This window comes from Vigna angularis, chromosome 1 (genome assembly GCF_016808095.1).
Source record: "Vigna angularis cultivar LongXiaoDou No.4 chromosome 1, ASM1680809v1, whole genome shotgun sequence".
NCBI classification, from domain to species: Eukaryota; Viridiplantae; Streptophyta; class Magnoliopsida; order Fabales; family Fabaceae; genus Vigna; species Vigna angularis.
The window spans coordinates 7,342,116-7,362,524 of NC_068970.1; the positions used below are offsets into that span (position 1 = coordinate 7,342,116).

General features: G+C 34.7%; 4 protein-coding genes and 1 long non-coding RNA gene across 8 annotated transcripts; 2 read left to right on the forward strand and 3 right to left on the reverse strand.

Annotated features, from left to right (window-relative positions):
• The first annotated feature begins 327 nt into the window (after positions 1 to 327).
• LOC108330443 (uncharacterized) lies at positions 328 to 2,658 on the forward strand. The gene is made up of 5 exons (XM_017564928.2): positions 328 to 485; positions 591 to 784; positions 1,202 to 1,286; positions 2,111 to 2,176; positions 2,312 to 2,658. The coding sequence occupies exons 1-5, from the start codon at positions 402 to 404 to the stop codon at positions 2,402 to 2,404; spliced, it is 522 nt and encodes a 173-aa protein (XP_017420417.1). The 5' UTR covers positions 328 to 401; the 3' UTR covers positions 2,405 to 2,658.
• Positions 2,659 to 3,276: 618 nt separating this feature from the next.
• On the forward strand, positions 3,277 to 12,895 carry LOC108330435 (two-component response regulator ARR5). 4 transcript variants are annotated; one of them, XM_052878629.1, is made up of 8 exons: positions 3,786 to 3,869; positions 9,889 to 10,021; positions 10,129 to 10,527; positions 10,623 to 10,699; positions 10,802 to 10,879; positions 11,034 to 11,107; positions 11,888 to 12,161; positions 12,677 to 12,895. In XM_052878629.1, exons 3-7 carry the CDS (start codon positions 10,374 to 10,376, stop codon positions 12,111 to 12,113), a joined length of 609 nt encoding a protein of 202 aa, XP_052734589.1. In that variant the 5' UTR covers positions 3,786 to 3,869; positions 9,889 to 10,021; positions 10,129 to 10,373; the 3' UTR covers positions 12,114 to 12,161; positions 12,677 to 12,895. The 4 variants fall into 4 exon arrangements, with proteins under 4 accessions (XP_052734588.1, XP_052734589.1, XP_052734587.1 ...); XM_052878628.1 differs by lacking the exons at positions 3,786 to 3,869; positions 12,677 to 12,895 and adding an exon at positions 3,277 to 3,445 and having other exon boundaries at positions 11,888 to 12,339; XM_052878627.1 differs by lacking the exon at positions 12,677 to 12,895 and having other exon boundaries at positions 3,789 to 3,869; positions 11,888 to 12,339.
• On the reverse strand, positions 3,734 to 5,097 carry LOC108330454 (uncharacterized). Its single transcript, XR_001832300.2, has 3 exons — positions 4,542 to 5,097; positions 4,083 to 4,134; positions 3,734 to 3,939 (listed from the first exon to the last, which is right to left on the reverse strand). It is a non-coding gene; the product is annotated as an uncharacterized LOC108330454 (long non-coding RNA).
• LOC108330426 (uncharacterized) lies at positions 5,527 to 8,280 on the reverse strand. The gene is made up of 6 exons (XM_017564914.2): positions 7,578 to 8,280; positions 7,361 to 7,412; positions 6,823 to 6,906; positions 6,299 to 6,363; positions 6,042 to 6,197; positions 5,527 to 5,963 (listed from the first exon to the last, which is right to left on the reverse strand). Exons 1-6 carry the CDS (start codon positions 8,169 to 8,171, stop codon positions 5,913 to 5,915), a joined length of 1,002 nt encoding a protein of 333 aa, XP_017420403.1. The 5' UTR covers positions 8,172 to 8,280; the 3' UTR covers positions 5,527 to 5,912.
• Positions 12,896 to 14,417: 1,522 nt separating the features above from the next.
• LOC108329753 (uncharacterized) lies at positions 14,418 to 16,809 on the reverse strand. The gene is made up of 4 exons (XM_052871503.1): positions 15,796 to 16,809; positions 15,360 to 15,622; positions 14,877 to 15,279; positions 14,418 to 14,798 (listed from the first exon to the last, which is right to left on the reverse strand). Exons 1-4 carry the CDS (start codon positions 16,807 to 16,809, stop codon positions 14,418 to 14,420), a joined length of 2,061 nt encoding a protein of 686 aa, XP_052727463.1.
• Between the last annotated feature and the right edge of the window lie 3,600 nt (positions 16,810 to 20,409).

Here is a 20,409-nt window from a genome sequence, read left to right on the forward strand (position 1 = left end):
TTTTTAAATATTCATATTATTTAATTACGGGTAAGTTAAGTATTTTGAAAAAATTTGGAGGTGCAGGATGAAACCCTCGACTCCCTAAGTCCATTGGTCTACAAAGTTTAGGTGTTACTTTCTCCATCACCACGCCCTGCTTCCAATACCTCACTATTCCTTTTTTATCCTTTGTAATTAAAAATTGTTTGGAGAGGTGCAGAGAGCATTTGAGAGGGTGGAGGGAGCAACTTCAACTTCCAGTACTGTTTAATTGTACAGTCCAATTCAGTGTGATGGGCCGGATGGCCCACTGTCGAAGTTCGAGTGTTATTGCGGTCTGTTCCAGCAAACGACAACGCATAAGCAGAATCGGAAGTGCAGTAGCGTGTGGTCGTTTGGGGAAGAAGGAGAAGAGAACAATGGCGAATCAGGGCGCTAAGAAACGCAAGGAAGAGAATGCTCGTCACATGGCTAGGCTACGCCAAGTCATCATCGCCTGCAACGTGCTCTCTCTTATTCTCTTAAATTGTGATTGTTGCAACCAATTTTTTGTTCGATACTGTCGATTGAGAACCTAATTCTATGTTTACTTTTGAATTGATATATAGGTTATCTATGTGTTGCTAAGAATGTTGGTGTTCCATTCGAGTTTCACCTGGAAGCACTGGATTGGGTTGATTTTTACTTCTTTGGCATATGTTATTCCCTATCAACAGCTCGCAAGGATGGCAACTCCTGCTTACGCTGAAGATGGTGAACTTTTAGATGGTGGGTTTGATATGTCTACAGGTGGAGTTTGTGGGTATGTCTTTGTTGTTGTATCATTTTCAACTACTTCCTGTGTTAATTGCTGATGTATCTGGGATGACTATGTTTCATGATTCTTCTTAGTTTTATGTTTTTTATTTTTGGGATTAGACCCCTCTCAGATACTAAGAAATACACTGTCATCCGATCACAGAACATATTCTGTTCTGAGTTTATTATAACGACCTAAAAGTATAAGTACATGAACTGTCATATGGGTAAAATTGTTTTACGCTGTCACTGTGTGACGATTAAATTCACTCTCCTTATATCTTCTGAGTTGGTGTATGATGTTCATTATTAATCTTTTGCAGATATTTACACGATGTTATCTACATAACATGTTTTGTGCAAGTCATGTCCATTATATCTTCTGAGTTGGTGTATGATGTTCATTATTAATCTTTTGCAGATATTTACACGATGTTATCTACATAACATGTTTTGTGCAAGTCATGTCCATTATCTCTGGAAAGTTCTGGTATACATATGTTGTGGTAAGGCTCTGCTCACAAATGTGTCAGCTTTAGAATATAGGCTTTTAAATTTTTAATCTTATATAGTTTTTGCGCTAGAGCTACTTCAAACACTCTTGTGTCCGTAAAGAGAGATTTACCGTACTCCATCCTTAGCTGTGTGCATTTGTATGTGCTCTCGCTATCTTGTGCTGTAGTTAGACATAGGAGTGCTTATACCCTAGGGAAGAGTACTTTCCAAGAAAGAGAGGAAACCAGAGAGAACAAGTTTCTTGTAGTGCATGTTGTGTATTCTTTATACCTGAAAACAATCAATGTACAATTGGAGAGACTGGAATGCTAGAGAGAGGAGCTGACAAAAATAGTGTCATTTATCTATAATTGAGTTTCTTTAGCATGTTGGCCAAGGTTCAGTTCCTAGTCATGTGTATAGAGAACAACACTTTGTTAAGAGAGACAAAGTTCACTTTGATGGTCTCTGTCTCTGAAAAGATTATTCTCCAACTGTTAGCTAAGCGATGTCCATGGTGCCCATACACAAATGGTTTTACACTACCAATCAATCAATTTCTCATCCAAAATCTGTGAAGTCTACATTTTTTCCAAAGCCAGTATTTTAGATACCAAACATAAAATTAGGTGTTTTTTATCATTAATTTCAGTTTTCATTTTTTTTTTCAACCCTTCTCTCAACAATTCCACGCTTGGCTTCGTGTCTTGTATTGCATCTCTTTCTATATGAACAACTTTTGTTTAATTGTATATAAATCAAACATTTTCTTAAATTTGAAATCAAACATAACTAAGTCTGTGAAATAATTTTGCCTTTGCTTGGCATTTTCTAGATACCGGCTTTTGGAGCATACAAGTCCTTTGGCTTCATTAAAGGATTTTTGCCACAAGGTTCAGAGGTACGGTCACCTTGATGATCAATGTTCACTTCCGACCACAAAGAGAACCATATACCTTGTTGCTCAGTGTTTACTTTCGGACCACAAAAGAACAGACCCTAATAACGTAAATTATGCATTTCTTCTGTGAATTAGGAATCATTTGAAGATGAAAAGACCCGCAAGAAGAGGGAAAAGATGGAGAAGAAGGCATCGAGACCCAAGTTTGCGAAGACAAGAACTAGATAGTTTGTTTCAGTGTACGCACCCAGTTACACTGTAACCCAATATTGATGGAGATAGCCCTGAAACTTCCGACGTTATTGGGAGAACATGCTGCACAAAGTCTGGGTTGTATTTCATGTATAACATTATTTTCCGCTTTTATGCCCTCCAAGAATATGTAATTTTACACAGTTTAGAAGAAGTATTTGGAAAAGCTAACCTTTGTGGGATATTGAGATTAAGAGTTGTCAATTTCGAGATTCATCATATTTATCAAACGTCTCAACATCTTCTAAAGTGAACGATGTGGAATTTTGCTTAAACGGAGGTTTTTGAAATCCTAGGTGTGTAAAAATGAGTACTGTCACTGGTAGCTTGCATATCAAAACTCGATAGCACAAAAAATGTTAATGTTTCATTTTTAGTTACTTTTTGGGTGTCCATGTTTAAAAGATTTTTACTATTTTGTGTCATTTTTATATATATCTTTATCATTCATATTATTTTTAATTAATTTATATATATATATATATTGTGACGTAGTAAAGAAAAATTTAAATAAAAAATAGAAATATCTTATTAAAGTTAAAAAATATTATGTTTCTTTATTTCGCAAAGCATTTAGGCAAAACAAAAAAAAAAATTATAAGAACGTTAATTACCTCACCTCCTTTAACGTGTTGAGTAAATTCTCATGTAGAATGGAAAAAGAAGACAGAATTAGCACTAATTTATACTCATCCATCAAGAAGTTGACAGTCAATTCTCTGAAAGTAGAGATGCATCCCATTCAAATAGAAGAAAAACTTTCATAGTCATCTTCAAAATAGTGGGCCTTTCTTCACTCAGCACCATTATTCATCACATCACATCTGTTACATTCACTGCATGTGAAGGATTTTGTAGGATCAAATATTGAAACAGATTGCTGTGAACAAGATGTGCAAGGTTGACAAATAAACCATGTAAGGCTGCTGCCAATGTCCATCACCGCAAGTTGTGGAACAGGTGGTTCACCAATGGAGATATTCATCAATAACACAACATTTCTGGAGCTAGGAACAAGTTAGTTACTCCATTCCTTTTGTATTGAATCTGTCCCATAAAAACTTAGTTACTATTTTTTCTAACTTTTTAAAATCTGACATATATATGAAACCTTCGAGGAACCTTTTTAACATATTCTTAGAATTTATATTCTTGCAGTTTCTCCAATCAGCTTAATGATAATTTGAACAATTTAACTAAAATAACTGTGTGTGAGAATTTGATTTCAGCATGCTCTTCTCTTCTTTTCTTGATTTTTATTCTTAACTTGTTAGATATATGATTTCACAATAAATTTTCTTCCAATGGACAGAATTGAAGGAGTTTCCGTTAAACAATTTTTTTGTCCGCAGAATATTTATATTTATATAGCAAACACAACAAGTAACTTTCAACAAATCAGAGTGGCGCAGCGGAAGCGTGCTAGGCCCATAACCCACAGGTTCCAGGATCGAAATACTATCCTTCATCTTTTCCGGTAACCAAATTATTCCTGGAATGCTATCCTTCATCTTCTCCGATAACCAAATCACGCATCCATGACAGAAAAAAAAGAGTAGCTTTTAGAATCATTCAACTAATAAAAAAGGAGTATAAAAGTTCTCTATTCTCTTCAAGATTTGATGATCAATAAATATATATTTTAAATACTCACTGTCTACTGTCTAGGCATGAAAACCTTCCATCTCCAAAAACTTTTCCAGAATCTGAAACAAAGAACAACCAACTTCTCAAAAATTAAACTCTTGTACCTACCACAATCACATAGTGTGCGACTTATAACACCACCAGTAACAAACTAACATTATCATGAACACTAAATAAAAATAATTGATAATAAATAATTAAAACACGTATCAACATCCAAATGCTCATAGAGAACAACCAAAGACATTCAGCAAACAATACCATTACATTTACAAGTACCACAACAAAAATTCAAAACCCCAACTTTTTACTTCTTTCGAAAGAAAAACATTTTATCAGACAAACAGAGCATGAATGCGATGAGGACGAGATGCGGCGTCCATAACAAAATTTTAGCACAACATAGAACCAGATCCATAAATATTTCATCATCTGAAAACCCTTGAGAGAAGAAAAAAACTCATACCTTAAAGGAAGAAAACCTGAAAACCTAACAAAGGGGAAGGATAGGATTGTCAACGTCGTCAGCGTGAGACGCCTTGCCTTTGCCTCACCGTCGTGAACTTGACAGAGGAGACCATATGAGCTTGCGGCGGCAGGAAGAGAGATTAGAGATGAGCTTCGTTACTCTTGAGAGGGGAGGCAATTCGTTCCTGTGGTTGGGTCGTGTTTGCTGCAATGCCCGACCCGCATAACATTGTTGTTTCATGCCTTCCACCTCCTTCGCCAGCGGCTACCACGTCTGCGTCTTCCAGGGCACCACCGACCCTTGCCACACACTCTTCAAGACCTTCTACCTCAACCTCCTCGCCTCTAAGCACGCCTCCTTCATCCTGCTCTTCCGCAACAACATCTCAGAACACTCGCTGACCTCGAGAACCAGCTTGCTGGAAGATCCTCCAAGGCGAACTTCAACTCCTTCGTCGGCTCCGCCTCTTCAACTTTCTCTCACGAACCCTAATTTCATTCCTCAATTGCAGAAAGAGTCACTGCCTTTAATTTCCTTTTCCTTTAGAAATTATAAAATACACATTAATTATGTATAAACTGTCACATTATTTAAAATAATACATTGACTATGCCACGCACTCCAAACTTAAACGATGTTTGTCCAATTTAACAGAAAACCTCTAATTACTTCAATTTTACGAAAATAAAGATCCAATTGAAACGCCGAAAAAGAAAGAGATCTATTTAAAATTCTGAACAAAAATAGAGACTTAAAGAGACATTAAACCTATTAATTACTTATTATACTCAACCAACCATTTTTTCTTTTTACAATTTATAATCACTCTTTTATTCCAAAACCAACGAATCACTCGAAGGCTAAATTCAATTAATTTTTCAACCTTATATGTTTTATGTCTTGTGAATTTCATCCCATACATGAATCATCTGTAATAGGCCAATAAGACACTTGAAATTTGAAACGGAGATAAGGCTTATTACACGTCCAATGAAGTTGCATCATCGCTCATCTATCTAAGGTGTCATTGTTAAAAATGTACATAAAGTGAGTCGGCACCGAATACAGGCAGATGGTGAACACTGCACATAAGAGGTAAAGCCTATGTATTAACATTCTTCCACCTGCAATCTCTCCCTCTAAATACTTCACTACCAAACTCACACTACAAAAAACATTACACACTTGAAAATGATGGCAGTTGCCGGTATTATGCTTAAAAGCAACCTCACACCATATAGAAACTAAAAGTAATTTTACAGTAAATCCAGGTGCAAGATTGAAATTTTTGCAGACATGGTAAAAGCCAAATCCTTGTGACATTTTGGCCAACTTTTCTGTCATCATATCAACTTTAAGGGGAAAATTCTAAGCCTGCCGAACCCGATCACGCCAAGACCCCTTTGGCTTGGCCAGCAACTGAAAGCAAATATAACAGGGTTACTAGAATTATTTCTTATACTCATCCATATCCTCTGTGGCATAGAAAATGCTTACTGTTTCACTTAAGAGGCTTGTAACCATATTTTTTTTATCAACCTCCTTCTCGTTCTCCCTTTCAGGCTCACTATCTGTACTAGTGGGAGGTGGAAGAGCCGGAGTACCAAACATTGCTTCTTCATGAGCAGCTTGTATTTGTTCCTCCCTCCTAGCCTACGTAACAATATGAAATTCAGTTTTCCAAACAATGATCAGACATGTCCATCAAAGAGGAACCAAATTGACTATTCAAACATTAGAGAAGAGGAAGATACCTGAACTGCAGAAAATCTGAAACTTTGGCCGATGTGTTTGACTAAGGATGCATCATCTTCAGCGACTGCAGATGGAGGGCGTGTACAATCAGTTCTATTAGGTTCAACAAAATCCATCACCACTAACTTTCATTACAAGCGTATATAGCTGAAAACTACCAATATTCAACAACGGAAAAGTACGAACTCTTAACAAAAACATATAAATAACCGACAAACATACAATTAATTAGACAATACTGAGAAAAGTGTTCCTTTCATTTCCAATAACAAGATACAGAAAATGTTAACTGGATTAACAGGAGAAGGACAGGGAGACCCAAGAAATGTCTACATAGAAATGAACAATGTAAAAATCTTCTACTTTTAGTGACTTTTACCAAGAACGGGGAACGACTAGCAGGCAAGGCACATTGTACTTATAGCTCCAAAAAGGAATTAAAAACAAAGGATTAAATTGAATAATTCATAGGAACACAACAGATAGAAATCCCACAACAAATATATTAAGAAACAAGTGTGACCTTCAATTTCTTCATCATCAAGAGGGGCATCCTTGTTAAACTCAAATCGCTCCCATCCCACGCCCTTTTCTGAATCATGTGCAGCTACATTTAAAAGTATCAAGTATATTAGAAAAGAATTCAATACCATATGAACAAACCACCTCATTTGGCAAGCTAGAGAGCAAATATTTATAACTTATATCGACACTTCGAGGGTGAAACATTAAAATTTTGGTTTGTAATAGCTACCTCTTTTCAGATATATAGTAGCAACCTTAACTAGTAGTTTCTAACATCAAATAATCATATACTACAAAAGGACCAGAGAAGGCAAGGCAAGTATTCGTACCAAAAACTAAGTTTTCCGCGTAAGATTAACATAATCATTTCATTCTCAAACTAGTCGACTACAGGAAAGATTTTCAGAAAATTCAGGATCAGTGCATCTAACATCAGTGTTCGATACATCAAAAAAAATAGTTCATTTCAAGACATATGGTGAAAATGCATTCAAGAAGTATGCATAATTTCTGCCTTGGGAGATCTATTGGCTTACCAGTTTGAGAGAGCTGAAGCTTCATCTTGGCTTTGACTCTTTCAGCCGATGACTGTACACAATAGCAACAAAAGATGTCCATGGATCATGACAAACAAATTCCAGCCAATAGTAGAGAGAATTTATAAAGAGTGTCTAGACATGAAAGCAAGCAACATCTTCATCAGGCCAAAGCGAGAGAAAGAAACAAAAAAGGAATTAGAAGAGTTGAACGTACCATACGGTCATAACCTTCAATTAGGTTGGAATAATCAGTCCCAACATTCCTTCCCTTTCTCGCTTCACCCGCTTTTCCTATATCATTCGCCTCCTTCTCCGACCTACGCTGTCTGCGAGGAGAAACGCTTCTGCTTCGACTTCTCCGTCTCCCTCTCTCCCTATCCCCTTCGGAATCTCTATACCTATATCTCTCTCTACTCTTGCTTCGCCTCCGCGATTCCCTGTATCTGTCTCTGCTCCTGCTTCGTCTTCTACTCCTATCCCTATCCCTCTCCCTGCTGGAAACCCTAGGCTCGGAAGAATGCTTCTTCTTGAGCTTGTCGTGAATGGATTGCAGTTGCGCTTGCTTCTCCGGCTCGGAAGGAGCGGAGGTAGCATTAACTTGCGGTGGGTTGTCGGATTGGGAAGCGGTGGAGGAGGCTTTGACGAATTTGGAGAGAAAGGAGGAGGAGGAGGCGAGGGCGGAGCCGGGTTTGGGAACGTCGTCGTTTGATGCGGAAGAGGAAAAGCCGAGACCTTGTTTGAATCTTGCGGCCCCCTCGCCCTTGCGGGTCAACTCTTCGTAGTACGCCGCTGCTTTTTCTTCTTCCATCTCTATTCTCTATTCTCTATTCTCTACTCTTCACTTCTCATTCTTCATCCCACACTTTCACAAAGTAGCAATCCCTTTCTGGGAAATGAGGGTATAACCAAATACAATATACAATGGAAGCTGATTTTAACATTTTTGTATAATTGCATGAATTGTTTATTTTACATCTTTCTTATTCCCACCCCTTGTTTATTTTATTTTCAAAATATTTATTTTCACAGAATTCAGATTTAAGGTGTTTGGGTAATTGTTCTAAATCTTTAAGGTGCATTCAATTTTTATAGATAAAAAATAATTTAACATTTTTTAAAAAACTAAAAAACAATTGATGTGGTTTTTTTTATGGAACTTGTAAGATTTTGAGCACCAAGCATAATTTTAACAAACTGCAAGAATAAACATATTTAAAAAATTATCCAAATAAGAGTATTGTTTGAAAACATTACCTCATTACAAAAAAAAAACTTATTAATATGAAATATATTAATTTCACATGAATTCATAAAAAAAAGTCAAATTTGGAAATATAACTTGGTTTACCTTTAAAAAATATTAATCAGCTGAAGTCCTGTAATTACAATTTTATTTTTTTTAAATTAATTGAAGTCATTTAAATTTATCATAAAAAATATATTTTAATTATGCATAAAAAGTAACTATAAGTATTTGTTTATATATATATATATATATATATATATATATATATTCTAATTTAAATATCTTGATAATTGTCTATTCTTTTGGTTTTCCTTTATAGTAAAGTAAATCATTTGAAATATATATTTCAAATTTCACTAGAAAGCATAACAAGTTATGTGGCCGTTTCGGTATAAATTATTTGAGAAGTTATATACTGGAAAGTTAGAGACTATAAATTAAATTGGTTTGTGGTGGAATAAGAGTAGATGGAATTATCCTTAAAATTTGCTACATGAATTTGGCTCTAAGTATAATTGCAAGTTGAATTGATCTTATCATGTTTGAAGTTTGTTTTGACTATGGAATGCAATAACATATGCTAAATCAATTACTATAAACCTAGTTGGGAATTTGTCTTGTGTAGGTTAACATCTCAATGGATGCCAATTGATATAATAAATTTAAATTGATGAAAATATTTATGGGCTTTAAGGTATGGTTATGTGTTTGACTTAAATTTTGATGTTAGGTTATTAAAGATCATTTAAAAATCGTGAGTTTTGATAACTTTGGTAATTGAATGGTAATGTAATACAACATTAAATGCTTAATGAAAATTTGCGGTTTAAATTATAAAGAGACTGAGAGAAAGGTCTCCATTATCGAAACTCATCCAGAAAAAGTTATATGTTTTTAAAGAATATAATTAATGTAACAAATCCAGCTTAAATGATTATAAGAGTTTAGAAGATCTTACGTTTAAACTCGTAGGATCATCTCACGTCAAGTTCTTCACCTTTGTTTTACTAATTTCTTAAATAAAATAAGTTAACTTTTTATCTTTTTCTTTGTCAGCCCGTTACTTCTTTCTATATATTTTTTTCGACATGTCTAAGATTTATTTGTTAATTTTTATTGATTAGTAAATCTAATAGTATATACGGATTGTGTTTGTGTTATGTCTTGATCATTATAAAAAATAATTATATAATAAAGTAAAATTTTAATGAAATAAAAAGATATTTATAGATATTCTAGCATTTATTAATTTTAAAAATTAATTTTAGTAAAATTTCAGTTCAATCTACTTAATTAAAAGTGGATTATCCTGCCTGTGAGATACATGCGAGAAGAAGGGGCAATGGCAATGCGAAGTCAAAACTGGGTATTGAGGAGGCGAGGAAATAACATGGACAGTGGACCCAAACGAGGTACCGGCTGGCCTCCTCTGACTGTGACCAAACTTAGTATTATTAATTCATTTAAATAATAAAAGAAACTGGTAATAATAAAAGTATGATTTTGATTTTGACCTCAGAAGAGAAGGGACAGCTGGAGGTGGCATAATCGCTTCTCATGGATTTCTAAAGATCTCCCAGATTTGGATTCTCCGAATCTATCGCCTTTATTATTTTCTTCTACTTTTCATTCATTTTACTTTTTATATTTATATTCATCACTCTCTCTCCCTTTCCCTTCTAACAATATATAAATAAAATCCACCCATTTTTCTCTATACTTTCTGTTCTCACACCACCCACCTCTGTTAAACTTTTCACTTTCATGGCCATCACCGGTGAGATTTTCCGGCAAAACTTAACGGAATTGCTCGAGGAGTCTCCTTCTGGTTCGCCAGAGCTTCACGTTCTTGCCGTTGATGACAGCCTCGTTGATCGCAATGTCATCGAACGCTTGCTCAAGGTTTCTTCCTGCAAAGGTACCCGACGTTGCGAATAGTCTGTTTGTGATTTTCGTTTGCCAAATCGAGATTGGTTCTGAAGGTTTTTTGTGTTTGGAACGGCGGTTTTTCAGTGACGATTGTGGAGAGTGGAACGCGTGCTCTTCAGTATCTGGGCTTGGAAGGAGAGACCGGTTCTCTCGGGTTGGATGTAAGCGAATTCTGCTACTTAGTTTGTGGCGTTGTTTTGACGTTGGTGGTTTAAGTAGGTTGTTGCTAACGTATTATTTTTGTTTATTGGTTTTGGTGACAGAGTGCGAAGGTTAATCTCATAATGACGGATTACTCCATGCCGGGGATGACAGGATACGAATTACTCAAGAAAATCAAGGTGTGTAGTGTCTTTGATTTTTATCCTCCGAAGGTTGTTTTGTGTTATCAGGATAATTCCTTTTATTTGAGGATTGATAACTGCAGAGTTTGTCGATAGATTGTAAACAGGGAGGGAGTTTATTCTTAATAACACTTCTTTCTGTTAAATTCAGCAGGAGTCTTCCGTGTTTAGAGAGATTCCAGTGGTTATCATGTCGTCGGAGAATGCATTGACTCGAATTGATAGGTAAACTCTCCGTTAGCATACACGTCTTTTGGATCTGCAATGGAATTGTAGGTGCTATCTAGCTTTTTTAATCATTGAACTCTTCAAATAATTTCTATGTTTTGGCATGGATTACAATTTCGATGGTGTTTGTTGTTTGGTCTATGAACTGGCAGGGTGAAGTAGAAAATGTATCGGGAATGTTGTGATGTACTTCCTATTGCATCTACAATAAGATAGTATTTTAGTGAAAAAAATACGAGTATACGGATACGATTGTGGAATCCTTTCAATAAGTTGAATCTCAAATGATATAAACTTTTTTCTAACTCTAGCCTGATATTGACAAGGATAGTTATACTGACATACTACCTCAAAATGTTAGTACCTATCTTGTGTAGATCTGACATATTGAATAGTAATTAAAGTTCCCTAAAAGTCTTTTGTAGCCATTAGGACATATATGTGGCACCGTGATTGGTTAAGCCATGATTAGCTTAGCTCCGACAAAAAATCATAACAGGGATTGGGGACGTGCTTTACAAATATTAAATATTTACCAAATTTATTAACAGAATTTCCAGAATAAGCCCCCTTCCCTCGTCAAAATATATAGCCAAAATCCTTTACCTAAGATAGAGGTTTGTGACATGAGTTTTTTTTTTCGTTCTTGTGGTGATATAAGCTTCTGGTAATTTATCATATTGTATTAAAGCATTGCATTATATAATGCACCTACCAATAATGCATACTTGTATTCCTATGCATGTTTCTCAACAGTTGATTCCTACGAATTGACAGGTGCCTGGAGGAAGGAGCAGAGGAGTTTCTGTTGAAACCTGTAAAATTGTCAGATGTAAGACGCTTGAAAGATTTCATCATGAAAGGGAAAGTGAAGGATGTTGAAAAAAAATCTCTCAAAAGAATGAGGTCAACTGATTGCAGTCCACCACTGTCTGCAACATACTCACCCATCTCTCTTCCATGCGATCCGTCACCATTATCCTCAAAGAAGGCTAGATTGTGATGTGATCACAGATTCACTACTGCCTGTCTCCAATTTTGTCGACACCAGGTGTTAATCTCAAAAGCTTGTGTTGTGTTTTTTGCATTCGTTCACCAATCCATACCTTAGGAATCAGAAAAGCAAGTGTGAGAATCGATAATTTTTTGGCCATTTGTTTGTCATTTGGTCTTGCTCATGTACAGTAGAAAATCATCAATATATATCGAAATAGAGAGCTATTCTGTTACATTTTCTTACCCAAATACCTCCATTCCTTCGTTCTTCACTGATCATGGTTTATTTAACTTTATTAAGTGTAACAATCTTGTATATTTGAATATTTAATAGATAATAAAATATTAAAATTTGAACAGTATGCTCGGTCTTGGAAGTTTAGGAAAAATCATAAGGAAATCGACACAATCTTTCAAGCCTTGTTTTCCAAACTTGGAATGACTAAGTATTCCAAAGCAAAATTGAGTTCAAAGCTCATTAATCTTGTTCACCAAAATAAACCTTTATTTTGAACTCCAAATAATCCCGAGATTTGAGTTTAATAATGTGTGGTTTATTTGGTCCAACAGATTTATTATTAGCGAGAGGGAGAAAGCCAATGATCCCTTATTTAGATCAACAAATTTGGTATGATTTGGGGCTATGGAATTGCAAACGAGAGACGAGATTATGATCCTCACATAAGGTGAAAATTTACACGGATTTATTGTAGATGGCTATTACAATGACAAATCTACCCTTACTTTTTTTTTAATCTTTGTTACAAAGCTAGACATGCATATATTAATATTATTATTTTAATTAAACTGTAAAAAGTCCATATTCCCAACATATATTAATAATATTGTCACTTTTTTTTATAATTCAGTTTGTAATTAAATTTATTTGCAATAAGTCTCATTTTATTTTAAATTATTTATACCTATTGAAATGTTATTTTAACTAAATAAATTTTATTTATTTAATTAATTTTAACTAAATATATTTTATTTTCTATTCATTTTAATTATAAAGGTAAAAATATAATATTACATTTTAATCTATTAAAACATATTTTTGTCTTACACATCCATCAAATCATTCACAAACTCTTATAAACATTTTTTTTGAACCTCTTGATCTATTCCTTAAAACAAATAACATTATTATCTCCTTTTCATCTCTTCAAATTCATCCATTCATTTACTCTCAAATCATTTTTCTATAATCAAACATGTACTATATGAAATATATACCGATCAGATGTCATTTATGGACAATTAACAGGTATTAATAGGTCAGATTGTCTTACGCTTTACAAATATATTGTATTATTGGGTTTGATTGCCTAAAAATATACCGATCAGATGTCATTTATGGACAATTAACAGGTATTAACAGGTCAGATTGTCTTACGCTTCACAAATATACGGTATTATTGGATTTGATTGCCTAAAAATATATTGCACTAATGGTTAATCAATGGACTTGGCTGTCACAAGTCCTATAAATATACAATTGATGTCCAGGTACAATCATCTTTTTCTATCATAATAAAATAGTGACCTCTCTTTATGAAACATATCTGACTTGAGCGTCGGAAGGACGACCGACCTCAGACCAATTTAACCGAAACATTTTGGCGTCCACCGTGGGGCTGAGCGACATCCCCATGAAACTACGAGGAATCAGACGTATAAACGTGCGCTCGGCCTCAACATTGTTACTTCGGATCAATACCAGGTTTTGCAACAAGAGTACAAAATTTTGTTTTGAGAACTTTCAGGAAAGTTCAGCCCTACATCCAACCTTCTCACGTTCCAACACTTTTTATTATAATTTATAAATTATAATTTTTATTTTGTTGTTTAACTCATTTAATATCCTTCAGGTTCAGTCTTACGTTCAACCTTCTCAGGTTCCACTTTTTATTATAATTTATAAATTATAATATATTGAAGCATTTATTTTATTTTGTTTAACTCATATTTTTATGAGTAAAAATATCCTTTATAGAAAGGTTGAGTCTTACGTTCAACCTTGTTAGGTTTCACTTTTTATTATAATTTATAAATTATAATATATTGAAACATTTATTTTATTTTGTTTAACTCAAGGTTGTCAAACTCGAGAGTTTACGTAAACTCGTGAGAGTCTAGTAAACTCGACTCGTAAACTCGTAAGAGTTTACTTTGTATGAAAAAAATATAAATAACATTCTAATTCAAATAAGATAACAAAATTATATAAAGTGAAATACATAAGTTCATAGAAATATTGTTCATAAAGATATAATGTAAAATATAAATTGAAATGTCAAAGTCTCTATGCTTAATCCTCTAATCCTCTAATAATGGCATCATCATCTCCATCATCATCATCATCATCTAACTCTTCCTTTAATGAATGTTGTGCTTGTGCATCCTCATTGTTCTCAAATGTTATGTTATCAAGATCAAGAGCATCTAAAACAGGATCTGTTGTTGCTCCATCTAAGTGAACATTTTCACTATCATTTTCACCTTCAACTTGATCAATCTCAACAACATCATCTGTCTCTTCAGCTATCCATTCATCATCTGATTCTATGTCATCAAATGGAAGAGCTATAGTTTTTCGAATCTGTCTACTTTTCAGCTTGGAGTTATACATCACATAAACTAAATCATTCATCTTTTTTTGATGTAAACGATTCCTTCTCTTTGTATGAACCTAAAATGAAAGATAATATTTTTAGTAAAGATATAAACATAATAAAGGAATTTAGAAATTAAAAATAATTTAAATTACCATTTCAAATGAACTCCAATTACGCTCACATCCAGAAGAACTACAAGTCAAGCTTAGAATTCGAATAGCAAATCTCTTCAACTCTGGAGTTCCATCACCAAACATGTCCCACAATTCCCCAGGATTTAACTCTTTCCTACACTCTTTTGCATCTTCCATTCCAAACAGGCCTCTAGCATTATGAAATTCAACAATTTGTAAATTAATTTTTCTTCTTTCTGTCATATCTGGTATCAATCTTCTCATGCAAAAATACAATCCTTCTTTCACCTCTCCACCATCATCAGATCTAAAGTTAGGTTCATAGTGGAAATGAGGGTTTAGAAAATAGGCAGTTGCATGCAAAGGCCTATGAAGTTGATTATCCCATCGAGCATCAATTATTCTCCAAACCTCTTCATAACTACATCAATCATGCTATATCAGAAATAATCTAACACATAAGTAATTAATCATTGAATGAGTAAAAGTTTGAAAATTTACCTCTTTTTGATATTGTTAAAGTTAGACCTAATATTCTCTTTTGCACAGTCCATCTCTTCATAAATGAAACCCATTGCAGGTTTTACATCTGAGTCCACTAATCTTAAGACAACCATGAGAGGGGCAACAGCTTTCAAGCATATGGAGACATTCTTCCAAAATCGACTATCTAATACTACATGTGCTACTTTTCTCCCCTCTTGTGAAGTTCCAAACTTGCTTGTCTTCCATTCCTCAGAGCTGAACATGGTCAACAACGATGCCTTCAATTCATGAAGACAAGCAAGAGTTAAATAAGCCGTGGCAAATCTAGTCACACCTGGTCTTATAAGGTCTCTCTACCTTTAGTAAACTTTTTCAATAAGGAAATCAACATTGATCTCCCATAAATGTAAGTTGTAATTTTTCTTCCCTTCTTAATGGTCAATTCATGGACCTTCAAATTTTTTTCAAAATCTTCGAATATCAAATCAATGCAATGTGCTGCACATGGAGTCCAATACAATTTTTCCCTCTTTTGCATCAACAACTCTCCGGCTGCCTTGAAATTTGCAGCATTATCAATGACAACTTGAACAACATTTTCTTCTCCAACAAACTCGACAACATCATCCAACATTTTGAAAACTTTATCAGCTGTTTTTGAAATGTCTGAAGTGTCAAGTGAATAAAGAAAAACCGTCCCTCTAGGACTATTCACCAAGAAGTTGCAAATAAAACGTCTTTTTCTATCCGTCCAACCATCAGACATAATTGTACATCCAGTTTTCTTCCACTCCTCCTTATATTCCTCAAGATTTGCATCTGTTTTCTTCACAGCTTGTTTCAAGAGCTTCTCTCTAATATCATGATAAGATGGTGATTTGTATCCAACTTCATACTTACCAATCATTTCACACATCTTTGCAAATGCTGGATTTCTAATTACATTGAAAGGAATGGCACTGGTGTAAAAGAATTCAGCAACTTGAGCATCAACTTCTTCTTTGTATCCTTTTTTCATCATTTGATTTATAGTTGCTTGAACTCCCCCCTTACTAGTAGTAGCAACTTTTTCTTTTCCTTTAAAACCGAATACCTTGTGTCCTCCTTCAAAATTTTCACTTTCTTCCTCGTCTTCACCGATATTTATCTTTCTTTTCTTTAATGAAGCATTCTTAGCTTCTGCAACTACTTTTATCATCAAATTTTTTATTTCATCCGGAACAGAAGCACAAGGCTCAGAATCTTCTCTAGTTCCAGCAAGATGATGCTTAAATCTAAATATGCCTCCACTTACAATCTTTGAGCAATAGTTGCATTTCACTTTTCTTCCATTACCATTAACATCAAATCCATGTTTCCATCCAATATCAGATCGGTTTCCTGGAGCATTTTTACTTCTACTTCTACTAACTGATGAAGATACACTTGGATTAACTTCTCCTGAATTTGATGCGTTTCCCAACATAGTGAGGTAAGCTTTTTCACTACAAATATAAAAAGTAAAATGTCCAAAAGTTTAAAATATTGTGGCAGCACGGTTTTTTAACAATGCAGTATGCAACACTTTATTTTTGAAAAAAATAAAAGGAATGATGTTGTAAAGTGGTGCAGTGCCCGTAACATACTATTATGTTGCAGCTGGAAAACAAAACAATATTTAAAATACGTGTTGTTGTTGCATACCAATGAACCCCACATAAAATTATTAAAAAAATATTTGCTGTAGTACAGTGCCCGTAACATCAACTTTACTTAAAATCAATAAAATATTATAAGTTGCAGTGCCCGTGAACTCAACTTTACTTAAAATCAATAAAATATTACAAGTTGCAGTGCCCGTGACGTGAACCCAAAATATTGCAGTGCCATAAAAATGTTTAAAAAATATGTTGTTGGCCCGTGACATCAACTCAACTTAAAATCAATAAAAAAAATCATGTTGCAGTGCCTGTGAGTGCCAAAAAGTGTTTAAAATATATGTGAGGGAGGCAAGGTCGAACGTGATAGAGGGTTTGCACTTACAGAACGATGAGAACGAAGGTGCGATAGAGGCAAGGTCGAACGTTGAGATCGACGGCGCGACGGAGGCTGAGTTCGAAAGTCGAGATCGACGACGCGGCGGATTGCGAACCTGATGGACGAGAAAGCGACGAAAGGCGAGATCGAACGAGATAGAATGCGAGAGTGCGAGAAAGAAGATGAACAGTGAGTGAATCTTTTATAAATTCTAATCTGATGCGTCCTAAAAACGTAGTCGTTTTGCGTTTTCAATTTTTTTTTCCAAACTCGCAAAATCGGAACCAAAATCGCGATTTTAGGCGAGTTTAGCGAGTCAACAACCGAGTCTACCGATCGTACTCTAAAAACGAGTTTGCTTACGAGTTAACTCGAAAGCATTGTCTGAACTCGTAAACTCGGTCGAGTTAACGAGTTAACTCGCGTTTTCGATAACCATGGTTTAACTCATATTTTTGTAAGTAAAAATATCCTTTACAGGAAGGTTTAGTCTTACGTTCAATTGCAGGTAGGAGTCCAACGTTCAACCTTGGCAGGTTCTAATGGCTCCTCATTATAAAAATAAAATATTAAATATTTTATTTAATGCATATTTTTGTGAGTAAAAATATCCTACACAAGAAGGTTCAGACCAACGTTTAATGTCATCTCATTATTGAATATTTTATATTTTTGTGAGTAAAAACATCTTGCACAGGAAGATTCAAACCAACGTTCAACCTTATCATTATAAAAATAAAATATTGAATATTTTATTTAACGCATATTTTTGTGAGTAAAAATATCATGCGCAGGAAAAAGTTCTAAAAAGAACTCCTATCGCTCGCCGCTCGGCCTAGGAAAAAGTTCTGGAAAAAGAACTCCTATCAACGTAGGAAAAGGTTCTCGGGCTCTTAAGCTCAAAAAGGAATCCCTACCGTTCGTCGCTCAACATGGGAAAAGGCTCTCGGGCTATTGAGCTCAAAAGGGAGTCCCCACCGATCATTACCCAACGTAGGAAAAGGCTCTCGGGCTACTATGCTCAAAAGGGAGTCCCTACCGTTCGTTTCTCAACGTGGGAAAAGGCTCTCAGGCTATTAAGCTAAAAAGGGAGTCCCCACCGATCATTGCCCAATGTAGGAAAAGGCTCTCGGGCTATTATGCTCAAAAGGGAGTCCCTACCGTTCGTTGCTCAACATGGGAAAAAGCTCTCGGGCTATTATGCTCAAAAGGGAGTCCCTACCGTTTGTTGCTCAACGTGGGAAAAGGCTCTTGGGCTATTAAGCTCAAAAGGGAGTCCTCACTGATCATTGCCCAACGTAGAAAAAGGTTCTCGAGCTCTTAAGCTCAAAAAGGAATCCCTATCGTTCGTCAATCAATGTAGGAAAAGGTTCTCGGGCTCTTAAGCTCAAAAGGGAATCCCTACCGCTCGGCCTAAAGAAAAAAGTTCAAAAAAGAACTCCTATCAGTCAACTACTCAACAAGTCTAGTCCTTTCCCGCTTGACCACCTACGTTTAGCTTTATCAGGTTCCAATGCCTTCTCATTATAAAAATAGATATTGAAGTGTTTACTTTATTTTGTTTAACGCATATTTTTTGGAGTGAAAATTTCTTGCACAATATGTCGCTTGGTACAAAAAGGAATGAAAACTTAAAGCGTATCGAAAATAGATTCCCTAAATACCACGTGAGCTACCTCTTTTAAAGCTCATAATAATCCCTATGCACCTCTTTTAATAAAGATCTTGCTTGGGCTTGGAGGACTTATGTACTATATGAAATATACCGATCGAAATTAATTGTCATTTATGGACAATTAACAGGTATTAATAGGTCAGATTGTCTTACGCTTTACAAATATACGGTATTATTGGGTTTGATTGCCTAAAAATATATTGCACTAATGGTTAATCAATGGACTTGGCTGTCACAAGTCCTATAAATATACAATTGATGTCCAGGTACAATCATCTTTTTCTATCACAATAAAATAGTGACCTCTCTTTATGAAACATATCTGACTTGAGCGTCGGAGTGTCTTCTACAAGTCAACAACTCATCAAAGTGGATTGCATTCTCAAAGACGATTGAAGATCAAAAGAGAGTAGAGCAAGGAAGGACGACCGACCCTCAGACCAATTTAACCAAAACAAAACACAAAATTATTGTTTATAAATATAGATTTGAGAGAGAGGAAATTAATATGTATGAGGGAATACATTATGTTGGTGTTTGTTACAATGATAAAGAAGTGAAAGTGAAAGTGAAGAGATTTGAAAGTAGAGTTAGTAAATGATTTGATAGATTAATAGATAAAAAAATATTTTAATAAATAAAATTGTTAGATTTTATGATAAAAATTATTATAAAATAAAGTGTAATTATTATTTATATTAATATTTTTTATTTTAATAATAATTATTATCATTATTATTAGTATTATTATTATTAATTTTTTTAATAGTTTTTATTAACAATTAATATTACTTTTGCTGGCACATTAAAAGCTTTTCATCACAAAATTAAAATTCAAATAAAAGTGAAAGATATTTGTATAAACTAATTTTTGATGAAATATTTTTCTTCTCTAGTCTCTTTACCCATGTGAGGATAGAATTCAATAACGTTAGATTCATAGGATGAAACACATCATAAATGTTAGATAACATTATTTACTGATGTCATTGTTCATTTGTTTCTTTTTAAGTGGTAAACGGAAGATGAATGACTTTAATAAAGTTATCAACAGAATGATTAATTAACGAAGAGAAGAAAATATTAGGAAGTGAAGCCAAATAGATAATTTTAGGGACAGTGAGAACACAGAAGATGTATTTAGAGAATACGAGGGTGTTAGAAGTTGACAGAGAAAATCTACAACTTGGGAGCAAAAAGATGAAGATCCAGTTCCATAGGAAGGAAGAGAAGAAGGCACGTTGGTGTTGAGGGGCAACAAGATGAACCCACACGGCGGTGGCTCGAGGGCAAAAGGGGTACGCTGAAAATGCAAAATCTGCAATTTGAGGAACTGACGTACGGAGCCTCTCGTTCAATGCCAGCCATGGAAAG

Coding starts and splice junctions, on each gene's coding strand:
- LOC108330443 (XM_017564928.2), top strand. CDS start 402: ATGGCGAATCAGGGCGCTAAGAAACGCAAGGAAGAGAATGCTCGTCAC. Junction 1,287..2,110: donor TCTGGTATACATATGTTGTG/GTAAGGCTCTGC, acceptor GGCATTTTCTAG/ATACCGGCTTTTGGAGCATA. Junction 2,177..2,311: donor TTTTGCCACAAGGTTCAGAG/GTACGGTCACCT, acceptor TCTGTGAATTAG/GAATCATTTGAAGATGAAAA.
- LOC108330426 (XM_017564914.2), bottom strand. CDS start 8,171: ATGGAAGAAGAAAAAGCAGCGGCGTACTACGAAGAGTTGACCCGCAAG. Junction 7,413..7,577: donor TTGAAGGTTATGACCGTATG/GTACGTTCAACT, acceptor TATTGTGTACAG/TCATCGGCTGAAAGAGTCAA. Junction 6,198..6,298: donor TCAGATTTTCTGCAGTTCAG/GTATCTTCCTCT, acceptor ATTGTTACGTAG/GCTAGGAGGGAGGAACAAAT.
- LOC108330435 (XM_052878628.1), top strand. CDS start 10,374: ATGGCCATCACCGGTGAGATTTTCCGGCAAAACTTAACGGAATTGCTC. Junction 10,700..10,801: donor CCGGTTCTCTCGGGTTGGAT/GTAAGCGAATTC, acceptor TTTTGGTGACAG/AGTGCGAAGGTTAATCTCAT. Junction 10,880..11,033: donor AATTACTCAAGAAAATCAAG/GTGTGTAGTGTC, acceptor TGTTAAATTCAG/CAGGAGTCTTCCGTGTTTAG.
- LOC108329753 (XM_052871503.1), bottom strand. CDS start 16,809: ATGTTGGGAAACGCATCAAATTCAGGAGAAGTTAATCCAAGTGTATCT. Junction 15,623..15,795: donor ATTTTGAAAAAAATTTGAAG/GTCCATGAATTG, acceptor CATGAATTGAAG/GCATCGTTGTTGACCATGTT. Junction 14,799..14,876: donor ATTGGAGTTCATTTGAAATG/GTAATTTAAATT, acceptor CTTTCATTTTAG/GTTCATACAAAGAGAAGGAA.